Source organism: Protopterus annectens, chromosome 3.part1 (genome assembly GCF_019279795.1).
Source record: "Protopterus annectens isolate FY-2018-M chromosome 3.part1, PAN1.0, whole genome shotgun sequence".
NCBI classification, from domain to species: Eukaryota; Metazoa; Chordata; order Ceratodontiformes; family Protopteridae; genus Protopterus; species Protopterus annectens.
In genome coordinates this window covers 1711771082-1711796526 of record NC_056732.1, presented here as the reverse complement: position 1 = coordinate 1711796526, position 25445 = coordinate 1711771082, and the positions used below count along the sequence as shown (strand labels likewise).

Here is a 25445-nt window from a genome sequence, read left to right as displayed (position 1 = left end):
GTAGGAAGCAGCAGTAGAGCCCTCTAAGAAGCCATGAAGAATGGCAGCAGCAAAATCAGTTCTAGCTCTGGAGATACCATCCAACTTGTAGCGTTTGGTAAAGGTATGCACAAAAGTGCAAGAATAGAATTAATGTCTAAGTCTTTGAAAAAATCACCGGAAGAAACCACAGCTCTAATAGAATGAGCCTTGCCCCTGTGTCCCTGCTGGGCATTCCACCTGTGTCCCTGCTGGATAGGGGCTTTGAGCACTGACTTGTCTAAACAAGGGCTAAACTCTTGGCTAGGCTTATATGGGCTTCAGGGCCAATAGCCTAGTAACTTCCTATGATCGTATGATCCTATAAGAAGGAAGGCTCTTGCCATGAAAAGTATAACAAAGGGAAATAGCCTTTGAAATCTAAGTAGAAATAGTTTGCTTATAAACAGCCAAACCTAAAGACCTAGGATGAAAGGAAACAAATAACTGGTCCGATTTTCTGATAGCTTTAGTTTTATCCAAATAAAATCTGAGCTGTCTATGCACATCTAAGGATTTGCAGCACCCTCTCATTGTCTAAGTGTGGAGAGGGGGAAAAGTGGTCAAATTAATAGACTGAATAAGTGACAACTCATTAACTGCATTGGCTATAAAAGAAGGATTAGTATGCAAGAACACCATGTCCTCGTAAAATATCAAAAAGGGTGGGCAAGCCATAAGGGCTTGCAACTCAGACACCCATCTGGCAGAAGTAAGAGCTAACAAAAGAACTGTCTTCCAAGAACAATGTTGCAAGGAAGCTGAAACAGCAGGCTCAAAAGGTGCCTGAGTTAATTTTTTCAGAACAAAATTAAGATCCCAGGGAGGAAGAGCAGACTTACTAGGAGGTCTAATATTAAGGACACCTTTAAGAAATTGCTTAGCCTCAAATTGAGAAGCTAATGGGGGAGGTAAAGGCAAACAAGCAGAAAGAGCTGATAATTGGACCTTAATAGAAGAATAGGCTAAACCAGCACTGAGCAACTCACACAAATAAGAGAGAACCAAAGGAACATCCACAAAAAGTGGGTCCAGGTCACAAGAAAGACACCAAATCGAAAACCTCTTCCATTTAGACAAGTAGGATTTCCTAGTAGTAGGTTTCCTGGCCTCTTGCAGGACCACATCCTCAGAAAAAAGTATCAATTGAAGCATAGACAGGTGTGGATGGATGAGATAGCCCTTGTCTTGTGTGAGGAGATCCACCCTGTGAGGTAACTTGTGAAGATTGCCCATGGCTAGATGAGAAGCAAAGGGAGCCAGTGCTGTCACAGCCAAAATGGAGTAACTAACAAGATTTTGGGAGCATCCTGTTGAATCTTGACCAGGACTCTCGTAATGACAGGAAGGGAGGGAATGCATAAAGAAACATCCCCTTCCAAGAAAATGAGAGCGCATCCACCTTCCATACCAAAGGACCTGGTTCTCTGGCACAAAACAGAGGAAGTTGTCTGTTCAGAGGGGAGGCAAAGAGATCTACTTGAGGAGTACCCCACTGGTGAACAATGTCCAGAAATGCATCCCTGTGAAGCATCCATTCATGAGATTGAGTGAAGGACCTGCTCAGGCTGTCTGCCACAATGTTCTTATCTGAAGGAACATAAACTGCCTGCAGAGTCACTTGAAATTGGACAGCCAAATCCCATACCAGAAGTACCAGCCGGCAAAGATGGTAAGATCTCATACCCCCTGTTTGTTGATATACCACATGACTGTGGTATTCTCCATGAATACCTTGAGAGGCCCTGCAGAGAAGAGAGAATGAAAGGTCTGAAGAGCCAGCAGAAGAGCCCTCATCTCTTTGATGTTGATGTGCTCCTTCCACTGATGAGTTAATCCCAAACAGCACAAAACAATAAAAAAAAAAAACAGCAGGGTACTTATCTGCAATGGTGAGGACTTCAGCAAACAGGAATAATCACTGGAAAACCAATAAACAGAAAAATGGTAAAAATGGATGGAGGTAACAGACTGATGGTTAAAAATAGGGTTCGGACTGGCGGCAAAGAAATTCTGAGGATGGTACGCCTGAACGTCACATTTATGCCCTACACTACGCAAGGAGTGTGTAGGTGTGACATTCAGCATACCCTAAAGTAATGGTAGTCTTTGGTAGACTGGCCAGACACTGGGCTTCATGGTAGGGAATCCCATTTGCAATGAATACTGCAGTGGTGAATGTAAGGACATCATTTATGATACCTTTAAAAGTAAGTGATAGAAATGGCTGTCAGCCAATTAAAAGGAATTTATGGTCCTCCTCTTACCAAAGTACCAGTAAGTGCATTATGTCAATATTATCACATACCTAGGCAGGCATATGCAATTCATTGTCTAACCATCCCAAGAAATGCACATCAGCAGAAGAAAACAGAAGGTAATTAATGTCACCGAATAACAGCAACAAATAGATCGCATTATGGTGTTGACAATGGAGGTTTACACATGGCTTGGTTTTGGTCACTTGAGCTTTCTCCAGCTTCCAGCCATGGGTAAATCAGACATTAACCCCCATCTTATTGTGATTTCTGATTAAATGGTGGTGACATCTGGCATATGAAATAACCTAATTAGTCATTAAAGCAGAAAAGTGCTATTTAGCTGCAGGGTGTAGGAAGTAGTTCATGTGTGAAAGCAAAATACATCTGCTCCTGTACGGTCACAATTAAACAGTGGTGTGTGTGTGTGTGTGTGTGTGTGTGTGTGTGTGTGTGTGTGTGTGTGTGTGTGTGTGTGTGTGTGTGTGTGTGTGTGTGTGTGTGCGTGTGTGCATATACACGTACTGTAAAACAATAACCAAGCTGCCAAAAACCAAGAAAACCCAATAACCAGCGAAAAAACAACTTCACCAAAAACACACTGGAACACCAGAGGAACGAAAAACTGTCAGCTTTAACATAAAACAATTTATTCAATGTTTTCATCAAATAGACTTCATCAGAATGAATTCTAACATTTTGACCTCATACAGTTATACTAATGCAATCATTCAATTATTCAATTAATTTATAAAATGCTAAATAGCATAAAATATACTTCATGAAAAACTACTTCATAAAAAAGTAGAAAGAAAAGAAACGTTGTGGCAACTTAGACTAAGTGAGAATTTGCCATCGGGTCTTAATGATGTTTTTTAGCTGATAGGAAACTGGGTATTAAAAGTAAATTTTTTATAAAATTATTTTATATAATGTTTCTTATAAAATGTTTTTTATAACATTAGATATACAAAGGATGCAATTATTTAATGGATTTAATTAAGTATTTTTTAGAAAGTAGTTTTAAATGAAGTATATTTTATGCTATTTAGCATTTTATAGTCTGTTTGATGAAAACGTTGAATAAATAGTTTTACATTAAAGCTGACAGTTTTTCGTTCCTCTGGTGTTCCAGTGTATTTTTGGTGTAATAACCAAGTTGCATTTTTAGATGTAGTGTGTTTGTGTGAGGAGGAAGTGCAAAACAAACTGAAATGCATTACTCTGGCCAGAACCTCTTTCATTTTATCACTTTCAGACACTTTGCTTCATTCTATGTGTGAAGGCTCTTCTTTTATTTGCAGTTATTGCAGAGTTTTTAGGCTAATGATCTCCTTCCTGTTCCCAAGGTATATGGTTTGACTCTTTTCTTCCACTTGCTTATGGTGGTGACTGAGCAAGTCACTTAACCAAACAGTGCTCCTTGGTCACCCCTGAAAAGGATTATGAAGTCCGGTGGTCTTCCCTAGCTATCAAATGTATAAAATAAAAAAGGCAACTTAAATTACTTATTCACAGTTATATGAGGTATATCCTCTCAAAAAGAATTTATCCTTAGGTGCAAAAGGGTTTAAAACCTTATTTGTAACATTTACTGAAGCATTCAAAAATGCAGCCTATGTTATTTTGGCTTTCTTAATTATTACTTTATTACTTTATTATAGTTTCACAATATACTGGTAGAGTTTTCCCCATTAGAGCCTTACAGCCTGACATTTTTTTTAGCAGCAAATATCTCTAAAAATGATTTTCCTTCAGGGAAAACATATACATCAAAAGCTTAAATATACTGAGTGTTATAATGACAGTATCTGAGCCAATATTAATTTCTCCCTTAAAGTGATGTTTTTAAGGACTTGAGAAGACGGAACAGAATAAAAGAGCTGACAGGAATCATGAATTTGCACTGGAAGAGTGAAGATGCAGCTATTCCTTAACCTTTGACTCTACGCTACCCCAGTTGCTGTTTATAACTGAATGTCCAGATTTGTTCTTCAGACAGATTTCTGCCAAAATGCAAAACTGTTTGAGATATATAACTTATATTGGAAGAAGCCATACATTACTATTAGAATGTGTTACATTACAAAGATACATTACACTCATTTTATGTAATGGGTAGGTATTGGACTTTGTTTTGAGATGAGTACAATGCATATCCAGAGCACACCTGTAATGAGATGTTACTACATCAAATGTAAAATGCATAGATATATTTCCACAAAAGTGACACTGGTATGTTTTTTCTGTCACTGGAAATATGCTAGCCTCCCAAATACCTATAGTGATAAAGGGGAAATGGCTCAGTCAAGTCCAGTGTTCAGACATGCTTTAGTGTTTAAATGTTGAGTGGTATTTTCACTTATAGTGTGCATCTGAATATTCAGTTATAATTCACAGAAACTTTTACTAAGGGCTGCCAAAGAAAACTTGAGATATTTCTTGCATTATGTAGGTACCAAATGCAAGTGGTATGGCTATTTCAAAGTATAGCATTGCGTTGTATTTGTCATACTTATGGAGCAGGTATACATTTTGATGGTGGGGAAGCAATACATTTGAAGAACATGCACATAATGAGTTAAAACTCCATCAGAATTGCAAACTCATTTATTTATTTTACTTATTCAAATATTTATTGTTTTATTACTTATTTATTTTACTTACAAAGACATGCATCTGGAACCTTACTCCCCGGGCCTCCACTGAAAATTGGCTTTGTTCCAAGTCAGAGTTTCCCGGTTAACAAATGTTAAATAAATAAATAAATAAATAACTAAAATAAAATAAATAAATAAATAAAAATTATTCCCATTTGTTAATGAGGATAATCTGACTGCGCTTTTATCCCCTTTTCGGCAGAGTCTTATGGAGAAAAGTCCTAAATATAACATTAAGGAATGCACAATATAAACATTGTAATAGTGTAAATAATTAAGAAAAGCACCCCTTCCCACCTTACTAATGTGAGTCAATAAACCTAACCTTGTCCATCCTTAACTCTGTAACACTATCATTATTATGAGTGGTGGGGTTTTGGTGACTGGATCACAGAAAGAAGTTGTTTCCTGCTGTGATTTTTTTGTCATTTTTTTTCATTGTGGCATTTTAAAAATGCTACCAATAACATTTGGGTGTTGATGTTTGTGCGTTTTGATAGATCCACATATACATATATTGAGAGATCTGTCTAGATGTAGCTGTATATATATGCAAACCTATAACTGTAAATATCTAGCACCCTTCCAAATATAAACAAGAGATTTGCCAGATTAACAAGATGATTAACGCATGTGCATAATTTACACATAAAACCACAGACTAAGTGCTGATAGTCACTAATTGTCATGATTAAGTTTCCTGAAATGTTTCCATCTATCCATTTTCTATATCACATGGCCTGGTGCTGGTGTGAATTGAGCCATTCAGTACAATTCCCCATAAAGACATTGCTGATAAACTTATCAAATAAGCTATTGACCTCTCTTTTACTCATTGGATTTCTTACTGTGTCTCTGATCATAAACACAGAGTGAGAGTTGTCAATACCATCTTATCAAACAGATTATTTCTTACTGGAATCCCTCCAGACATTATACTGGGCCCCCTTTTCTTTTGGCATCTGATTCTGTGACTTTATGGCAGATATCCAAGCAAGGTTTGCAGTTGATCAAGCTTGGAAATTACTGCAAACTGGGTGCCATTATTAATTCCATCACAGACTATTACATTCTCCAAGAAGGGATAGATAGAGTCCATACCTGATGATCATGACCTTTCCTTTAATGCAATAAATGTAGGGTAGTAAAAATTGTGATGCAATTATTTCCATTAGTTATCACACAAATGCAATTGCACTTAAGGTTAATATGGTCATTAGAGATGTAGGCACTTTCAATGACAACAACTGCCCTTTGATCACCAAGTATTAGTCACAGCAAGAGAATCTTTTTCAGTGCCTAGTTAATCAACAAAGGATATCGTCAAGGCCCAAGGAGATTTTAGTCCTCCTATAGTTCGCCTTTATTAGGCATATTAACTATAACACTCCAGTCATTCTCACTGTATCTTGGCCTGAATGACTTCAGATTTTCAAAGCCAAGGGAATCAAGGAGATAGGCTGCTTTAGTTGTCTAGGTGGATCAAAAAGTATTTTACTTTTTCCATCCCATAAGGAATCCTACCGGTTTACGATCACATTTTCAAATGGCAGTCACCTGAACATGGATGATCGAAAGGCTGTTTTCCAGTTCTCATAACACTGAACCAAAAATGGTCACATCCATAACAGTGAATGCTAGTGTGCATTTGCTGTTGGGAAGTTGATGTTCTCCTTGGAGATTGCACTACAGTGGGGATCGGGAAATGTACCCTTTTCCTCACTGTAATGTAATTTCAGAGTTTGTATATATAAGTAGCAGGGGATGTGGGAGGCACAGCCCCCCACATGGGGGTGCAGGGGGGCTTTCCCCTCTGCAACATGTTAGTTGGAAATCAACGGACTGCAAGGTGCATTAGGTAACATCGACAAAGTTGAATATGAATGTGTCAACATTACCATTTTCGTCATTTTGCCTTGGCGATGTTTTTATTTTCAGTATTTTTTTTTTTTTTTGATAAAGTCATCACTTGACCGAGTGATTTTCAGAACTGTGATAGTAAACCAATCCTACCTGTATATCTCAGTCTTGCCTTTCAAGCTACGGAAGTCCCTTTTTTAGTAGCTATTATCCTACTCAGGAACACTGGTAATGTGAAGAACACTTGAACTCCAAGCTTATATCCCATCATCAATACAGGAACAGTGGTAACATGAAGAGCACTTACTCCAGAACTCTGAGCTTATATCCCATCATCAGTATTACTTTTGAGAGGGATGCTCATTGCCAAGTATTCCCTACCTGTGGAACAAAGTTCCCTTGCATGTTAATCAGTGTAGCACTGTAGCCTCCTTCAGCTTAAGTCTTGATGATTGGATAGGTTCCCATAAATTTACCCCAGGGATTAATGGTGTGGCCCTTATGAAGAAAAGAGGTAAATATGCAAGCTCTAATTCCTACATAGTAAAGTTATACATGGCTGTCCAGACCACCTTCCTAATACCAACCTATGAATCTATAACCTATGATAGCAAGCTGGGCAGGGCAGAACAGACTGCCCTCTTACCCTTGCCTTGACACTCCTCACTCAGCTCATCCTGTACGATCTACAGGCATCATGTGGCAAGCAGAGAGACATAATCTAACCAGCATATCTTCAGTCCACCCCATGATCTTCATTAAGTGGGTAGTGTCTGGTTTAAATACAATAAAAGGTATTCAAGGGGCACCTAGATACCCAAATGACCTCAACTGACTGTTTTCAAATAAGATGTGCAATGGCTATAAACCAAGATCTTTCCAGATTGAGTAACTCTTTATTTGATCAATGAGTATGTTCCTAGCAACTCTGTGGGGGAATTTCATTCCTGCTGGTATATCCACCTCATTTCTGCTGGTAAATCCATGGTCGCATTCTTTTGATCATTACTGAAGTCTTACCGTCATAATTTATGAAGGAAACATAGACTGAAGAGTAAATCATTTCATTCCATGTCTCAGATCTCACTTCATCCTGGTACTCTGGTAGGCCCAAAGCACTGCTGCTGTTGTACCCATCTTCTGCTCAATATTCATCTCTACCCTCAGAGGTGAGTGAGTTTCCAAGGTACCTAGATTTATCCAGTTAATGTAGCCACTCCGCCTTAACGTAGGGCTCAATACAGTCGTTCCAAGAAGACTATGATTCCAGAATAGGAGGTACTGATTTTCATCTCAAGCACTTTCCTTCTAGCAACAAACCACACATATTGGGCATTATATTCAGGTAAAATCAATAGAATAACACTGTGCAAGCAAGACAAAAATGCAATCCTAGTGTCTCCAGACTTGTTAGGAGACTGTTTTCTCCTTCAGACTCAATAATCTCCAAAACATGACTGAGTCTTGATATCCTATAAATAAAAATAGGATAGGCAAGGGAAGAGGCAAGACACATCATTTGCTGAGTCCTGTGCGTACAGACTTAAGACAAAAATAAGAATGTATTTTTCATTCTGCATGTGCCAGGACTGAATGGTGTACAGCAAGGTGGGGGTTGGCTTTATTGGCCTGAATGTACCCATAAAGACTTAAAAATATAATTCCATGGTCATTCAAAAGCCATGAATCTAAAACATTGGAATGTCCTTAAGGGAGTCATTTGATTATATCCCATGGGCATCCATGATAGTAGGTTTAAGGCTTTACACAGTAACGATTTTAGCTTGGATCGATCTTTCTTGCTGTTTATTTTTTCCCTTTTAAAAATGTTAGCCACAACTCTTGCCTGACAGTCTAGAGGCACTAATACTATTCATATACCGCTTTGAAAAGGTGAGTTAATCAGGAGATCCCAATAATAAGATCCTCTGTAATTCTGGTAGATTTCATGCACACCTGCAGCCTTACCACAACTGATCTGTTTAATTGGTACCTTGAGTTTATCTACTGAAATAGGTGAAATTTCACCAGTTGTTTCTATGACTGCATCTTCAAAGGAAAGAATGTCTACTGGGTTGTGGGATTTCTCAAATTTTAACTTTGGTTTCCTAACAATGCACCCAGATGAGGTCAGTGTTTGTCATACCCACCCTGCTGAGAAATGCCTTACCTCCACCATCTGAATCACCAGATGGCTTGTCAGCAGGGGTGTGGCTGGGAATGGTAAAGGGGGCAGCTACCCTGGGTGCAAGGTGCTGGGAAATACTCTCAGCAGATTGTGACGGTGCAGAAGTGCAGTACCAGCATTCAGAATGCGGGTCTATATTAGTAAACCGAAAGTTTTCTACAGCGAATGCTCACATGTGCGAAAACACTGGACATCAAAAGGGTGTTTGTGGAGTTGTGGTACAGTGAGGAGTGGGATATTTGCCCTTTCCTCACTGTAGTGAGATCTCGGAGTTGGAATATATAGTTAGCGGGGAGTTTGATGTCCAGCATTTTCGTTCATGTGAGCGGTCGCTGAAGAAAACTTTCGGTTTCCTAATATAGACCCCAGAATGCTAGTATGGTGTACAGCTAGTCATGGATGGAGCACTAAAGCACTTTATGTCTGGCAGTTTAACTGCAGCAAGTGGCTTCTTGCATTTTTTGCAAGCTAATTGACCGAGTGTCAAAGCAGAATATCTTTTTATTTGTTTCTGGTCCTCAACTCTGAAAGAGGTTAACAAAAGCAGGAACTGCTTGTTCTATGATGCCATTTGGAATGCAAGTCCTCCTTTGCTGGTTTTGCATCCCCTGTGCCATTTGCGAGCTTCTTCACAATGACAATTGGGAAGTCTGCAGTATTACCATAGGAGAGATTGGTAGAAACTGTATCTGTGGATTTTTTACAGAAACTGCTATCCTTCTGTGCTTTCCCATAAGGTGCCCAAATCTTTTGCTTTGGGAACTGTCTCGGCTGTTGTCATCCTGGTCTGTCTGTATCTTTAATTAACACCTGAAAAACCTGCTAGCTGTGCATGAGCTGTGTCTTTATTGAATCAGATGGTTTCTTTCATCATGGGAATCGCTCAGCAGGTCCTAGCCCAAGACAAGCATCATCTACACGTTCCCACAGAGTTTGCTGCTGCGTCAGCTTATGAGGTACTAAACATGATCCATAAAGTCTGGTTGTACCTACTGTTGAGGTAAGAATTGAACTCATCATGCATAGCATCAGCTGGTTATACTTTGCAGGGCAACAACACATCATATTTGAGTATTCTGCATCAACCCACCTGTTGTCACAGTCATTTAACTCCACTCACCACCAGATTGGTTCATAGATCAGTACCGGCCATAACCTGAGTACTGATGAGTCCAAAATACATGTTCACAGATTTGAAGTCATGAAAATAAATTTAATCAAGGTGCTTTGTAACAAAGCATACCTCTAAATTCCCTTTTGTTTGAACATGGTGATCACTATTATATATCTCATGACTGGCAAAGAAGTCCAAAATCTGGTTATATCATAATTGCATCAGTCTCATCTGTTGGCAATAATTTCATTTATACTGCATCAAGAAATCTGCTCAGATCATCTACTAAGTGTTAACTTCAGAGTATTTGGGAGATTGATTCAGTTGAAAAGTCCTGTTACAGAATTAACACTGTGGATGGAGTTGAGGCAGCCACAGTATATTTAGTTGTCACTATTTAATCTCCTATACAGATTCTGGCTGCTTTCTCAACAGTGAGGTGACATTGCATTAAGAGTTACTTAACATAACCAGAATCTTGTATACCTTAATCTGTCTTGATCCAGCCTGACTCTTTAACTGGCTCCCCATATGAACCCCTATACTTTGCCTTGAAGTTTATAAATTCATGTTACATCTTCATGTACCTCTAAAGTCAAGGCGGTGGTACCTAACAACAACAAAGACATTTGGCAATAATTTTCTGCAAATCACATCTTAGGGGGGAAAAAATACTGGAACTTAATATGAGGTCAGAAGCTCTTGGTAAAGTCTGGCCTATCTAATGTGTTTTAGTCATGAGTATAAAGAAATGAACACCACAGATTTGTTAAGAGGATGGCAATATAGATTCCCAGATTCTGCTTCCACAGAGTGAGAAAGCTCAACTGGGGTTTGTGAGTGAGAATCTGGGATATGCAAGAGAGAACAAATAAGAGAAAATTAAGTGTAGTGCTGTTGTACAAGTCCTGAAGTTAACATTTCTGGGAAAGAGGGTGTTACTTTAAATGCAGACATTTGAAAATAAGAACAATACGCAAAACCTGAAGAAGATGCATGAGGAATAGTCAGGTAATAGTGAAAGACTACAATACAAATGGGAGCCTGAGACCACCTTTGCCTCTAGTGACCCTTCCTTAGGATGGTAAAACCTCTAGTGACCCTTCCTTAGGATGGTAAAAAGTAGTACACAGTGAAGCATGTATGCAGTACAGCCACAGTGTTTACATTGAAGCTTTGGACATGTTAAGGAAAGGACAATGAACCTTATTAAAAGGCCTATATCTACTGCCAGGAGTCTTTTCAGTATGCAAAAAAGCATGGTCTTTATTTTTGGAAACTAATAGTGAGACCTCTGTTGTGAAATCAACTGAATATACATGAAATGCTACTAGTAAGACTTTTTTAATGGGTATAGTCAATACTTGAATACTGCACAGATACGTCATCATCAAACAAAATTATTTTAATATGAGACAGACAGAGGAAGACAGGCATAATAAAGATACAAAAATATATAAGATTCAGTGCCAAACCTTCTGGGACACCATTTCCTACTGGAAAAGGAATGAGAGGCAATGACTTAGTGCATCTTTCCTTTAGGTAATGTTGAACTCAGTGCAATGTGTCTGGTTTACAGCTAGAGTCCTTAACTCAACCTAACTGCACACATATATTGTTAAAGTTCCTAGATGGCACCCCATAAATAGCCATCAGAAAGGAGACACTTGAAAATATTTCATAAGTGACCATTTGTTGAAAGTCTCAGGAGGAGTAAATATCACAGTTCGTGAATGACTCCAAAGGGACAAAATATGTCTCTGGTCCTGGAAAAATAATAAAAAAAATCCAGAGCTCTGGATGACAATGTCAGCAAATAAAAGTGATGAGTCTGCAATGAAAGGGTTGAGAGTAAAGGAAAACATTTTATTTATTAAAACAAACAAAAAAAGGACAAAGAGCTCTTATTTAAAAAAAATGAGACTAACAATCCCATATTGCCCTATGTTACCCCTGAGCTTTTTGACAATGCGGAAAGGGAAGCCATCAGTGTCACTGTAGGAGGGATTGGCTGAAACTGGACTAACAGATTTTATGAAAAAAAAATAATATCATTTGACCTAGCTCTTAACTTCACCAGCACAGAAGTTGTTGACATATTATTTATTTTTATGTTTTATTAACTTATTTTGTTTACTAGTTATGTCTAGCTGGACATTGTTTGCTATTTATTAAAATGCAAAGAGAAAAGTGTCTTAGTTAGTTAGTTAGTTAGTTAGTTAGTTAGTTAGTTAGTTAGTCAGTTAGTCAGTTAGTTAGTTAGTTAGTTAGTTAGTTAGTTAGTTAGTTAGTTAGTTAGTTAGTTAGTTAGTTAGTTAGTTAGTTAGTTAGTTAAATTTGTTTACTGGGAAATTCCAACTGGACACAGGTCCTTTTTCAGTAGAGGCCTGGGGAAAAAAGCTCCACAGGACAAAAAACAAACAGCAGAGTACATGAAGAACAATTGAATATACATACAATAGCAAATAATACATACTGCAGCCATTAGCTATACATAAAATATGAAACATAGCAATGAACAGATATACCAATATCTAGCTAGAAGCTAGGAATAAAGGTAGGATGTATATACAGATAGTACTAAGCTCAAACAGATACTGTTCTAAACTCATATAAACTCATATACCTAAATCTTATATACAGATATTGCACTAAACTCAAGCAGATATAAGGCAGAAGCTCCACACAAAGGTAGAACAAGCTAGAAGGGCTAATGGTATAGAAGGGGAAGACAGAGGAGTAACAGAGAAGACTGAGTGAGTAGTATAGGTGGTAGTGAGAGGAAGCTAGGCGTACGTCAGTTGGAAATGTATTTGGAGTTGAGATGAAGTGAGGTAGTTAAGCATGTTATAACAGGTCTGAGAGATTGAGTGAGGAGGGAAGCGGAGGGTAAAGGGTGAGCCAGTGCCTGCACAGAAGGAATGCAATGATCAGATGGTGTGAGGCATGGTGGCTAGGGGAGGGCAGAGGAAGGGGAGGTAAAAGGAATGTTACTAGTCCGGATTGGTGCATGGGCATAGTCAGAGACTTTTTAAGTGAGTTTTTAGTGCCATCTTGAAGTGATTGCAAGAAGGTAGTGTGGTTATAGAGGGGGGAGAATGTTCCATAATCTGGATATGATGCAGGAGAATAGTGCTTCTCCCGCTGAGTTTTTGGGTTTGGTCACTAGAAGTAGACTTTAGCTGCTGGAGCGTAGTGGTCCAGTGGAGCAGAAGGGCTGGAGAAGGTTTTGAAGGGATGGGACTTTAAGAGGATGGTTTGCTAACTTGTGGGTGAGAGAGAGTTGATTCAGGTGAAGAAGTTGAGGGAGTTCAAGCCAGTCAAGGTCTCTAAGTGAGATACAGTGGTGGCTGCGATAAGATGCACCAGTGGCTACCTTAGCAGTTTTATTGTAGCAAGCCTTGAGCTTGTTTAGGTCTGTTTGTCTAAAGTAGGTAAGTATAGGAGAGGCGTAGAGTAAAGTGGAGTTTAGGTGGGAATTGGCAGCAGCAATTCTGGCTGCCTTGGTGAGGAATTGTTTGTTTCTGTACAATGCACCTATTTTTTTTTTGTGAACCTTTTTTATGGTAAGAGAAATGTGAGTGTGAAACGTGAGATTATCAATCTCAACACCAAGTAGTTTGGTGTGTTCTGTTAGGATGATGACAGTATTGTCTTTGGCTAGAATATTAAAGTGGGGGATAACTGGGTTACATTTAGTGGGCTGGAAGATATATCAACATGCTCATAACAGAAACATACTGAAAACTTTACAACAGTTCAGAAGATGACCAAATAACTGAAAAATAAAAGAAAAGCTAACAAGAAAACCTAACAACAATGTGACATGGCTGTTACCAACATCCCACTCGCTATTATTTGAATCAGCACAGATTCAGTTTGTTCTTATATTGTACATAAAAATAACAAGTCATGTATGCAGGAACACAATTCAACTTCAGTTTTATGTACATTATGCACAAGGAAAGGCAGAATCAGTATTATATACAAGTCATAATTATTGGTTATTACTTTTAACATAGACATTTGGTATTTTTTTGATGTATCCATATAAAACAACTAACGGATGCACATGCAGACAGTAAAATGTTCAATGTTCAAAAATGTTCAAAATGTTTAAAAATAAATAAAAAAAGCGAAGTAACAAAACCAAAAGCCAAAGGGTGTAAGCAGGGGGTCAAGCCCCCCTGCACCCCCCACACCCCCCTACTTAAATATACCAACTCCAAGATTGCACTACAGTGTAAGGAAGGGGAAATTTCCCATTTCCGCACTGTAGTGCAATGATGTGTGATCTCGGAGTTGGTATATTTAAGTAGCAGGGGGGGTGCAGGGGGCTTGCCCCCCCCCCACTAAAACCCTTTTATTTTACTTTTTTTGTTATTTAATTTTTTTTTACGTATTCGAACATTTAAATGTTTGATCTCTAAAGGTCGACCTTTAGAGATTCAAACATTCAATCGTTCATTGATGTAATATAGACCCCATGTATTAGCTAGCTATAGAACTCCCTGTATGACACAAGAAAGCCACAATGCATATCTACAGGAACTAGAATCACTGAGTATTAAACCCAATAACATTTTCCTGGTGATCTAAACTATCCAAACATAGACTGAGAAACTTACACCAACACTAGTGAACAAGCACAGAGATTCCTGGACTTTGCCAACACAAATGTCCTGGAACAATTAGTTAGAGTATCTACTAGGAGGGAATAACATCTTGGATCTTGTGCTTAATAATATGGTAGCATCTTGCACCATCCCTTGTGTAAGTTCATCACTTGTTAGGTTTGATCATAAAGCAGGCTCCTTCAAAATAAATATGAAGCCAGAGATTCCTCACCCAAAGTACCTTCAGAAATTTCTTCAAAACAAAATACCTAGTCCAAAGTGATATATTGGCAAGTCTTAAATCCCCACCAAACCAAATTAACTCCAATGAATACGCAGAAAGGTACACCACTAGCACACTATACCATCTTGTAAACAGCTGCATAGATTCAGCTGTGCTATGGAGGAACAAGTGCAGGACAAACCACAGAAACAAACCCACATGGTGGAACCATAATATCAGAAAGCTTTATAAAAAAAGTAAATTCATTTTGACCAAAAGTAAGAAGCGTAATTATTAGAATGTTAGAGCCCTTGTCACTGAAATAAACAAACATAAAATAGCTACCCATGCCAAAGACAATCACAACGCATTTTTTAGTTATGTTCATAATCTCAAAAGCACAATGCAGCAATGCGCTAAGCTAATTGTGAACAATGTTACCTACACCGAGACTGAAGATTTAGCAAACCTACTAGTCAATAAATTTATCTCTAACTTTAACCCTCTCTCCCCTCTGTCTGTCCTTCAAGATATACCAAAAACTGGCTCTTCTCCAGCTATCATACAAGACTAAGTCCTAAAAGTGCTATCAAAAGCTAAAAATACTTGATTGATGGGTTCTAACAATATCCCTAGATGCATCTTAAATAGCATGAAGCATGATTTAGCCACACCCTTAACAACATTGTTCAATCTCTGCCTCCGTACAGGTTTTGTATCAAGTGAATTGGCGAACAGCTGCAGTCATTCCTCTACATAACTTAGGACCTTCCGCAGACCCAGGCAATAACAGACTCAGAAGTCGGACAAGCCTGATAAAAAAGCCATGGAAAGACTTCTCATGGAACTAATCAATCAGGGCATAGGGAACCTCCAGTCACTGGACCTGCCTCAGTTTGGGTTTGTCAAGGGGAGGTCATGTTTACTGAACATAGTAGACTTTTTTGAAATGGCCAACAAAACAATGGATGAAGGCAAAATGGTACAAACCACATACCTTGACCTGGCCAAAGCTTTTGACACAACCCCCACTCAGGCATAGTAGAAAACCTAATTAAACTGGGAATAAACCCCTGTGTCAGCCACTAGATTGCCACCTGGCTCATGGATAGGATGCAGCTGACCAAAATAGGGGGAAGTTGCTTCCACAAAGAGACCATTCACCAGTGGAGTCCCCAGAGTTCTGTGCTGGGACTTCTCCTGTTTAGCATCTACTTTTCTGAAGTAAAAGCCAATACCAAAGGGCTCTGGCTGTTTAAGCTTTGCAGATGATTGCGAGCTGGGAGTAGTCATTGAATCCCTAAATAAATTATCAATCTTGTAGGTAGGTTTGTCTCAAACAAATAACTAGAGGCAAAACCATGGACTAAAACAAAATGGCAAAAAATGCATTATTGTGTCCTTTGGGAAGTCATGTACCCCAGGGAATTACCACATTGACAATACCCCCCCTAAGAGCTGACCCACCTATTCGGGATTTGAGAACTTATATGGGCAGTGACCTAACTTATGACCAACATGTGTCTATTGTTGTAAGAAAGTCCTTCTATGTTCATAGGTTCATAGGTTCATACTAGGCTATCTGCCCTAGGGCATTTATAAGCCTAGCCAGAGTGTGTGTGGCTTTCGCCACCCCTTGGAATGAGAATACTGTGCCCATTTAGGGTTTAGTTTACTGTGCCTCTGTCTATTAGTGACACAGAGACGACCCCCGGGGTAAATCTACGATCTCCCATCCACTTGTCAAGATTTCTCTTGAAGAGAGTCAGTGAGGGGCTCTGCCTAACATGGACTGGGATTTTGTTCCAGAGTGTAGGGAGCCTCTGGGTTATGAATCTGTCCCTCCAGCATGTCCTATTCATTTCTGTGTTGAGGTTTAAATCTCTCGCTCTCATGGTTCTGGTGGATTTGAATTTCCTGAGGTGGAGCATGTCCATTCATTCCGGATTGGACATGGCCTTGTACGTCAGGCATAGATTGCCTCTGAGTAGGCAGTATGCGACTGAATAAAGCTGGAGTTTCTTCAGCCGGGCAGCATATGACATACATTTGAGACCCTTGATCCTCTTGGTGAGGTACTTTTGGGGTCTTTCCAACTGCTGCAGGTGTCGGGTAAGGTACATCCCAAATGGGGCATTGTACTCAATTATGGGCCTGATAAGGGAAGAGTATAGTGGCACAATGACCTCTCTAGATCTAGATGTGAATCCTTTCATGATAAGGTGGGCAATATAGAAGGTCTTCCTAACCACTTTGGCAATGTGAGTGTCAAATGAGAGGTTACTGTCAACTTGGGTCCCTAGGTCCCTGATTACTTCTTCCGTACTTAATGGATTACCACCTATGTGGTAATTTGTGGGTACTTTGTTTTTCCCAAAGGGTATGACTATACATTTTTTGGCGTTCAGTTTAAGGCCATGACTCTGGCACCAGTTATCCATTTCTATGAGGCCTTTCTGAAGGATGCTTGTGTCTGCTGGAGTATCAATTATGGCACCCAGTTTGCAGTCGTCTGCAAACTTTGTTAGCCACAATCTTCCTGTGTTAGCTTGCACCTCGGAAAAGTAAATGCTGAACAAGAGGGGTCCCAGGACCGAGCCCTGTGGGACACCGCTTGTGACTGACTTAGAGTCTGACATGGCTCCAGCAATTCTGACCTTGTGGGTTCTGTCCTTGAACCAGTTTGCAACCCATCTTATGATATATGGGTTTACATTTAAGCTGGTGAGCTTGTCTATGATGCCCGAGTGGGGTATTGTGTCGAAGGCCTTTGCAAGGTCAAGGTAAGCTGTGTGAACTGCCTTACCCTCATCAATGGCCTTAGTGACTGTTTCAAAAAAGTCGACCAGGTTCAAAAGGCAGGATCTGCCCTTGACAAAGCCAAATTGGGTGGGATCCAGTGTCTGTAGATCCCCAATGTCTTTGTTTATGAGTTCCGTAATGATCCTCTCCATAGCTTTGCAGACCAGGCTCGTCAAGCTTATGGGGCGGTAATTTCCAGGGTCTGTAGAAGCACCTACTTTGTGAAGTGGGACCACTGTTGCTGTACGCCATTCTTTGGGCACGTATCCTGTAGTAAGGCTAAGACTAAACAGCAGCTTTATGTGCGGGTTTAGTTCCTCTTGGAGTTCATGTAGCACACAACCCGGGACACCGTCTGTTCCCATTGATGCTAAGTTTTTAGCTTTGGAGAGGGCGGCTCTCACCTGGGCATCTGAGATGTCAGGGAGGCTACACTCTGCTGGGATAGATATTTGTCCTTTGGGGGGGGGGGGTTTGCACTGAACCTGTCTACCAGTATGTTGGCAACGACTGTGGGTTCAGTGTATTTTTTGTCATTTTGGACTAACTCTGAGCATATTTGGGAGTTTCCACCCAGGTTTCTAACATAACTAAAGAAGGCCTTGTGATTGTGTTTAGTGTCTTTTCTGATTTTTCTCTCAAACTTGGCCTTGGATGATTTTATGAGTGATCGTAGTTTTTTGCTAGTACTGATCAGAGATGCCTTCTCTTTTAGGGATTTTGCTCTGTCATGTAGTAGCTTCCTCCTCCTGTTGTAAAGTTTATTAATGGCTGGGGTCCACCAGACAGGGCACATAAACAAAGGGATTGTAACTAGATCTAGGGATGCCATTGTCTCCCCTTTACTCAGCCTCATTAGGCCAGGCATTGAATATAATGCCCCTGTGGTATGTATCTGTCCAGCCAGATGCAACAACTTGAATGTCCACAGCGATACCTTACTAAAAGAATACAAGACTTAAACAACATGTCCTACATGAACCAACTCAAAACTTGTCACTATATATATATATATATATATATATATATATATATATATATATATATATATATGGTATCCTACAGACTGCTAAGAGGTGACCTGTGTCTAGCATACAAGGCATCCTCCAACCCAGTACTGCTGGATTTACTGCACAGCAGCAAGTCAAATGGCATAAGCAATATTTGGTCTAAGGATCTAAACCTCTTCTGCAACATCAAGTGACAGGTGTATCTCACAGAGCATACCACTGCTCTGGAACAGACTCCCCATCCACATAAAACAAATATCATCCTGGTCCATATTCAGTCACAACTTGGATCCATGGATGGGAAACATAACATTTACTCAAAGACTGCCCCCTATACTGCTAATGGACAGAGGCAGCTAATAAATGTTTTATCCCATGCATGGGTCCTCTCAAATTATCTATGGTATGATCCCAGTTATTCTTATTCGGTGTAATATATAATTATAGACTATGGGATAGGGAAAGGCCAATCTCTAACCAAATGGGATTGGTGAATTTGAGTGTAAAAAGGGACATTGTCTAGGCTTAAACTGGCCTGCAAGGGCAGCTAGCCTAGTACTTATCTATGAACCTATAACATTTGTAAATTGAGAGCTAAATGAATCAGTGGATAAATACCAGTTTTTAAGCCAACAGAAAATAGTCTGAAAATGGATACAGTACTGTCAATGCCTCCTTTCTGCAGTGTGCAATGTTTTCACTAGTATAAACTCTCAATTTTTAACAAGCACTTTACTCATAGACTAAAAAAAGCATGTGGAGAAGTAAACCATCAACATATTAACACATAAAGTCTGGAGATTACAGTGGGACATCCCTGTTTCTCAAAGTTCTTACAACACAGAAATGCAAAGCGCATCTCAGAACAAAACATTCTGATCTAGAAATTTTGAAGCATCGAAAGGATCCACACTTGACCTGATGCCTGTCTCACTGCTCATTAATGATGTCTAAAAACCTTCTGTCTGTTCAAATAATAACATAGGCTGATGATCTAATTTTACAAGGATGAAGCAGCACCTCTGATTCAATTCAGAAAAAGGCTACAAAATAATTTTAATTCTTTCTGTAAGTGCCTTCATAATCATCCTCTTACATGAAGTCTTCTGTAGGTTTAAGTAATTATATTCTTTATGGCACAGAGGTCAACAAAATTACTCCCTGTCTCAACCATAGACTTCTTAGGAAATTATCTATCACTGACATACACTTACAACTAGGCAGTCAAACCTCAGGTTAAAGCTACCTGCAGTTCTCATGAGTTTGTACTCAGGAATCTACTATAGCAATCTCTAAAAGTGTTCTTATGTCAAAATTAAAATATACACTTCCATTAATATTAGAAATATCACCTCATAATAAACATCTGCTTCAAACAAACCTCAAAAAAGTGTGTTGTTTTCTAACATTAGCTGGTCCTTGAAAAATCACTGTGTTACATTCAAACTTGCACAAACACTTGCATATAACAGAAATAACTCTTTACATATACATATGAACTGCTGCTGTATACCTGTAGCTAAATAGCTTAAGACAAACACATTTCACTATTTGCTCAGATCTTAGAAATCAGGCTTGGGCACATCTCTGTGTCTGTGTATACTTTCAAGCACAGAGCTTAGTTTCTCTGAATTGCTATGGTATGGGTCATGGATCACTGCAGTCATCCCTGTTAAAAACTACTGTATACTTGTCTCCCTTCAAGGATTTACATTTAGACTGTATAACTGACATTTCTACATGCAATTGCTTTATAATGAGATAACATCTTGCTATGAAAATGACTCAAAAGATATGACTAGAACTTTGAAAACATTACAGTTTGGATACATAATATATGATGGAGTACTAGATACATTACTTACATAAAGATGAATCCACAGCCATGTTAATGAATATTCTGTAACATATATATATCTATCTATCTATATCTATATATATATATATATATATATATATATATATATATATATACATATATGTGTAAAAAAGAAACGTGACATAAAGAAGAGTCATCTACTTTATAGGTTCATAGGTTCATATTAGTCTATCTGCCCTAGGGCATTTATAAGCCTAGCCAGAGTGTGTTTGGCTTTCGCCACCCATTTTAAATTAATTTTGCTATGCCCTTTTTCGAGGTTAGTATACTGTGCCTCTGTCTAACAGTGACACAGAAGTGATACCCGGGGTAAACCTATGATCCCCAATCCACTCATCAAGATTCCTCTAGAAGAGAGTCAATGAGGGACTCTGCCTAACCTGGACTGGGATTTTATTCCAGAGTGAAGGGAGCCTCTGGGTTATGAATCTGTCCCTCCAGCATGTCCTATTTATTTCAGTGCTGAGGTTCAAGTCTCTCGAGTGCGTAGCTCAATGGGATTTGGATTTTCTGAGGTGCAGCATGTCCATTAATTCCGGGTTGGACATGGCTTTATACGTCAGGCATAGATCGCCTCTGAGCAGGTTGTATGCCACTGAGTAGAGCTGGAGTTTCTTTAAACGGGCAGCATATGGCATCTGTTTGAGCCCTTTGATGCTCTTGGTGAGGTACTTTTGGGGTCTTTCCAGTTGCTGCAGGTGTCTGGTAAGGTACGTCCCAAAAAGGGCATTGTACTCAATTATGGGCCTGATGAGGGATGAGTAAAGAGGCATGATGACCTCCCCTGATCTAGATGTGAATCCCTTCATGATTAGGTGGGCTATATAAAATGTTTTTCTAACCACTTTGGCCACGTGGTTGTCAAATGAGAGATTGCTATCAACTTGGGTCCCCATGTCCCTAATTACGTCTTCTGTACTTAATGGATTGCCACCTATGTGGTAATTTGTGGGTACTTTGTTTTTGCCAAAGGGGATGACTATACACTTTTTGGCATTTAGCTTGAGGCCATGGCTCTGGCACCAGTTGTCTGTTTCTATGAGGCCCTTTTGGAGGATGCTTGTGTCGGCTGTAGAGTCGATTATGGCGCCCAGTTTGCAGTCATCTGTGAACTTGGTCAGCCACAGTCCTTCTGTGTTGGTCTGTACCTCCGAGAAATATATACCGAACAAGAGAGGTCCCAGGACTGAGCCTTGTGGGATGCCACTTGTAACTAGTTTGGAGTCTGACATGGCTCCAGCAATTCTAACCATGTGGGTTCTGTCCTTGAGCCAGTTTGCAACCCATCTAGTGACATAGGGGTTTATATTTAAGCTGGTGAGCTTATCTATAATGCCCGAGTGGGGTATTGTATCGAAGGCTTTTGCGAGGTCCAGGTAGGTTGTGTGGACCCCCTTCCCCTTGTCAATGGTCTTGGTGACTGTTTCAAAGAAATCAACCAGGTTTAAGAGGCAGGATCTGCCCTTAACAAAGCCGAACTGGGTAGGATCCAGTGTCTGTATTTCCCCAATATCTTTATTTATGAGGTCCATGATGATCCTTTCCATAGCTTTGCAGACCAAGCTAGTCAGGCTTATGGGAAGATAGTTTCCAGGATCTGTTGAGGCACCACCTTTGTGGAGAGGGACCACTGTTGCTGTACACCACTCTTTGGGTACATATCCTGTAGTAAGGCTGAGATTGAAGAGTAGTTTTATGTTTGGGTTTAGCTCTTCTTGGAGTTCATGTAGGACGCAGCCCGGGACACCATCTGGTCCCATTGATGCTGTGTTTTTTGCTTTGGAGAGGGCAGCTCTTACCTGAGCATCTGAGATGTCAGGGGGGCAGCACTCTGCTGGGACATATATTCACCCTTTTGGTGGGGGGGGGGAGAAGTTTGCGCTAAACCTGTCAGCTAGGATATTGGCAATGTCTGTGGGTTCGGTGTATTTTTTGTCATTTTGGACTAATTCTGAGCATATCTGGTAGTGGAATATAATTTTTGCATGTTTCATAGTGTTCAGTCCTCGGAACAAGCTGCATTACACTGAATTGGTTCATGTCCTGAAAAAACAAACTAATATGATTGAGTACATTAATCATCACAATAAAGTGCACTTTGCCTTTCCCTTCTTATCATCACAATGTGCATTTTAATTTCTTAGCACGGCATTCAATGGTGAAGAATGTCGGCACTTAATTTAAATTATTACCTCTCATACTCTACTTCAAATGTATTTAAAAGTGAAAAACTTAGATTTAGTGCTACTAAGTTAAGTTTCAGGGAGAAGTAGACACAAAGGCAAAAGGGAAGTCCACTCTTCTATGGGTTTTTGTTAAAAGTTGAGACATAATGTCGCAACTAGGAAAACTGACTAGTTAACATGAGTCTGTGTTCAGTGTTTGGGATCTGTTCGCTCTCACTGGTCTGAAACTTTATTTTTGTTATCCTGTCAAGTGGAACTGTGTCACTACGAAAGAGAGGTAATTTAAATCTTTCATGCATTTAGCTCCAGGCAATTTTGAGTTACTGGTGTTCCAGCATTGAGAAGTCTTTTACTGAATTGTCATATTTTTTTTCCATGTGTCTGATACCTTGCATGCATGTCTATGCACTGCAGTTTATTCATAGATTCATAGATTACTACTAGGCTAACTACCCTTGTGGGCCATTTAAAGCCTAGCTAATTACCCCATGTGAGACTCAAACCCTGCACCTTGTGTCTGTAAGTTAAACACCTTAACCATTATGCCAAATCCCATCCCCTTATCTTTCAAGAAAGATCAAATCGAAATGCCTGCAGTGGATATATCCTTAACTATTTATTCACAGAATAGCAGTTCTTTTAAGTTTCTCTCTAGTTGATATAAAATGCATCCACATATATTTCTAAAGTGACTTTGGCAGTTACTTTCATAGCTGAGTAAGTTTCACTTCCCACTTCTTCACATTTCAGTAGTACCTCTCCCTCAAACTGCAATACTTTTTTTTCCACTTCCACCTCCTTTTAAAATATATAGTTTTAGTTATACCAAGTAATGCTACCTTTACTTCCTAATAACTTGTTCTGATCCCTTATCATTCCACAATCTGATATCTCCCTGTATCTTCAGATAACAAGTGATCACTCCCCCAATACACACTTTAAACATTTTCTTGGTTAGACTGTCTTCATATCAAAGTCTGTGCAGGTTTTCATCTCAACAATCATAGTTCTCTAATTTTTACATTCCTGGCATGGTTTCCAGCCAATTAAATCTTAAGTGCCTTTCACAGAAATATGCAAGATCTATTGGCACACAAGTGATTTGTTTCAGTTCCAAGTATTTTAAAATTGCATCATAGAGAGTGTGTGTATGTATTTCCAGTTCCAAATATTTTAAAATTACATCATAATGTGTGAGTGTGTAGATGTGCATTTGTGTGTGTGGACCAAACCTAGACTTATATGACAAAGAATATCGCCAGCCCATAACCGTAATTATCTGTCTTTCATTATAGTACATGATGAATCAGCTGAGTCAAATGAGTTCTAATTGTGAAATAGCATTTTGGTATGATTTTAAACACTGATTGTGAAGTCCGAAACTGTTAAAATATGTTTTCAACTTAACCTTATAACAACATATTATTCAAAATAATGTGGTTTGCAGTCATTACACCTATGCTTCTATTTTTGCATAGTTTTTATTTAATATAAAGTTAATAAAGAATGAAATATTAACATGAGTTATTCTCAAAATACACATAACAGGTAGAATACACACTGAACCACAAAATAATAAACATTCAGATGCTTACAACACAGAGCATGGAGCTTTATGAAACCATTGAATACAAAAGTGTTGAGAAAACTAACATAATAACGTGAAACAGAAACACCACACTAAACTGTTCTGTTTAAAACACAGTATGTAGATTTGCATCTGTTTATGATACTGATCTATGTGTGAATGCAATGCACACATATATGCATGTAACACTATGTATTCAGCCCACAATCACACACACACACACACACACACACACACACACACACACACACACACACACACACACACACACCAGTTTCAATATCTGAACAGTGCATTTTCTTGTCTTTTGTCTGTCATGTATCTATATTATCTTATTTGTTAATCACTGTTGCAGTCACTAATTCTTTTTTGCAAACAGCATTAATCTAAAACTTACTTTTCCACATGGCACTCCATGGCAATAAACATGTTTCTCAAATATACTTAAAAATTTGTTGACTCCATTTTCATCCAAAGAGTCCCCTCCCGTGGACAGGACAGCCAGCACCTCCTGGAACACCTTCTGTTGAGTGTTGAACCGTCCAGTTGTAGTTTGGCAGTGAGCCAGTCCTAAGAAAGTCACAGCAACCTGAATCAGGAGACATATCAGAGAAACAGGCAGCATCCTGTGAGTAAAATCTTTTCCCTCAAATTAAACAACCCAGATATACTGATGGAGAAGTCCTGCTGAACACTTATGGATGTCTTTCAGTACCTGAAGACTCTAGGAATGCAGCTCACATTTGCTTGTTTGCAAAACTTGTGAGACTACTGTATTACGTCCAGTCATTTGAATGACTCACCTCTACAGACTGGGATGAAAAATGAGACCAGTTAAGTAATCTACAATACTCTGTAAGGCTTGTTCTGCTTAGAAAAAAATGCACGAGGCAGATTTAGTAATCTACAGAGCTCTGCAGATGTTACTCTGTTTTGGAAAAAAAACATGCACATTAGGTGAAATGGCCTTTCAGAAATCCCACAGCAGATATTTTTCACCCGAAGATAGACACAGTATGTATTCTCCCTAGAGTTACTGTCTT

At 39.2% G+C, this 25445-nt stretch overlaps 1 protein-coding gene across 1 annotated transcript in view; it reads right to left on the bottom strand.

Annotated features, from left to right (window-relative positions):
* The window catches only part of LOC122798635 (zinc transporter ZIP4-like), a 457341-nt gene extending 432147 nt beyond the window's left edge, over positions 1 to 25194 (bottom strand). Inside the window, exon 1 of the mRNA XM_044067722.1 lies at positions 24800 to 25194. Coding sequence (XP_043923657.1) covers positions 24800 to 25027 — 228 coding nt within the window. The 5' untranslated portion in view covers positions 25028 to 25194. The remainder of the gene's footprint in view (positions 1 to 24799) is intronic.
* Positions 25195 to 25445: the final 251 nt, after the last annotated feature.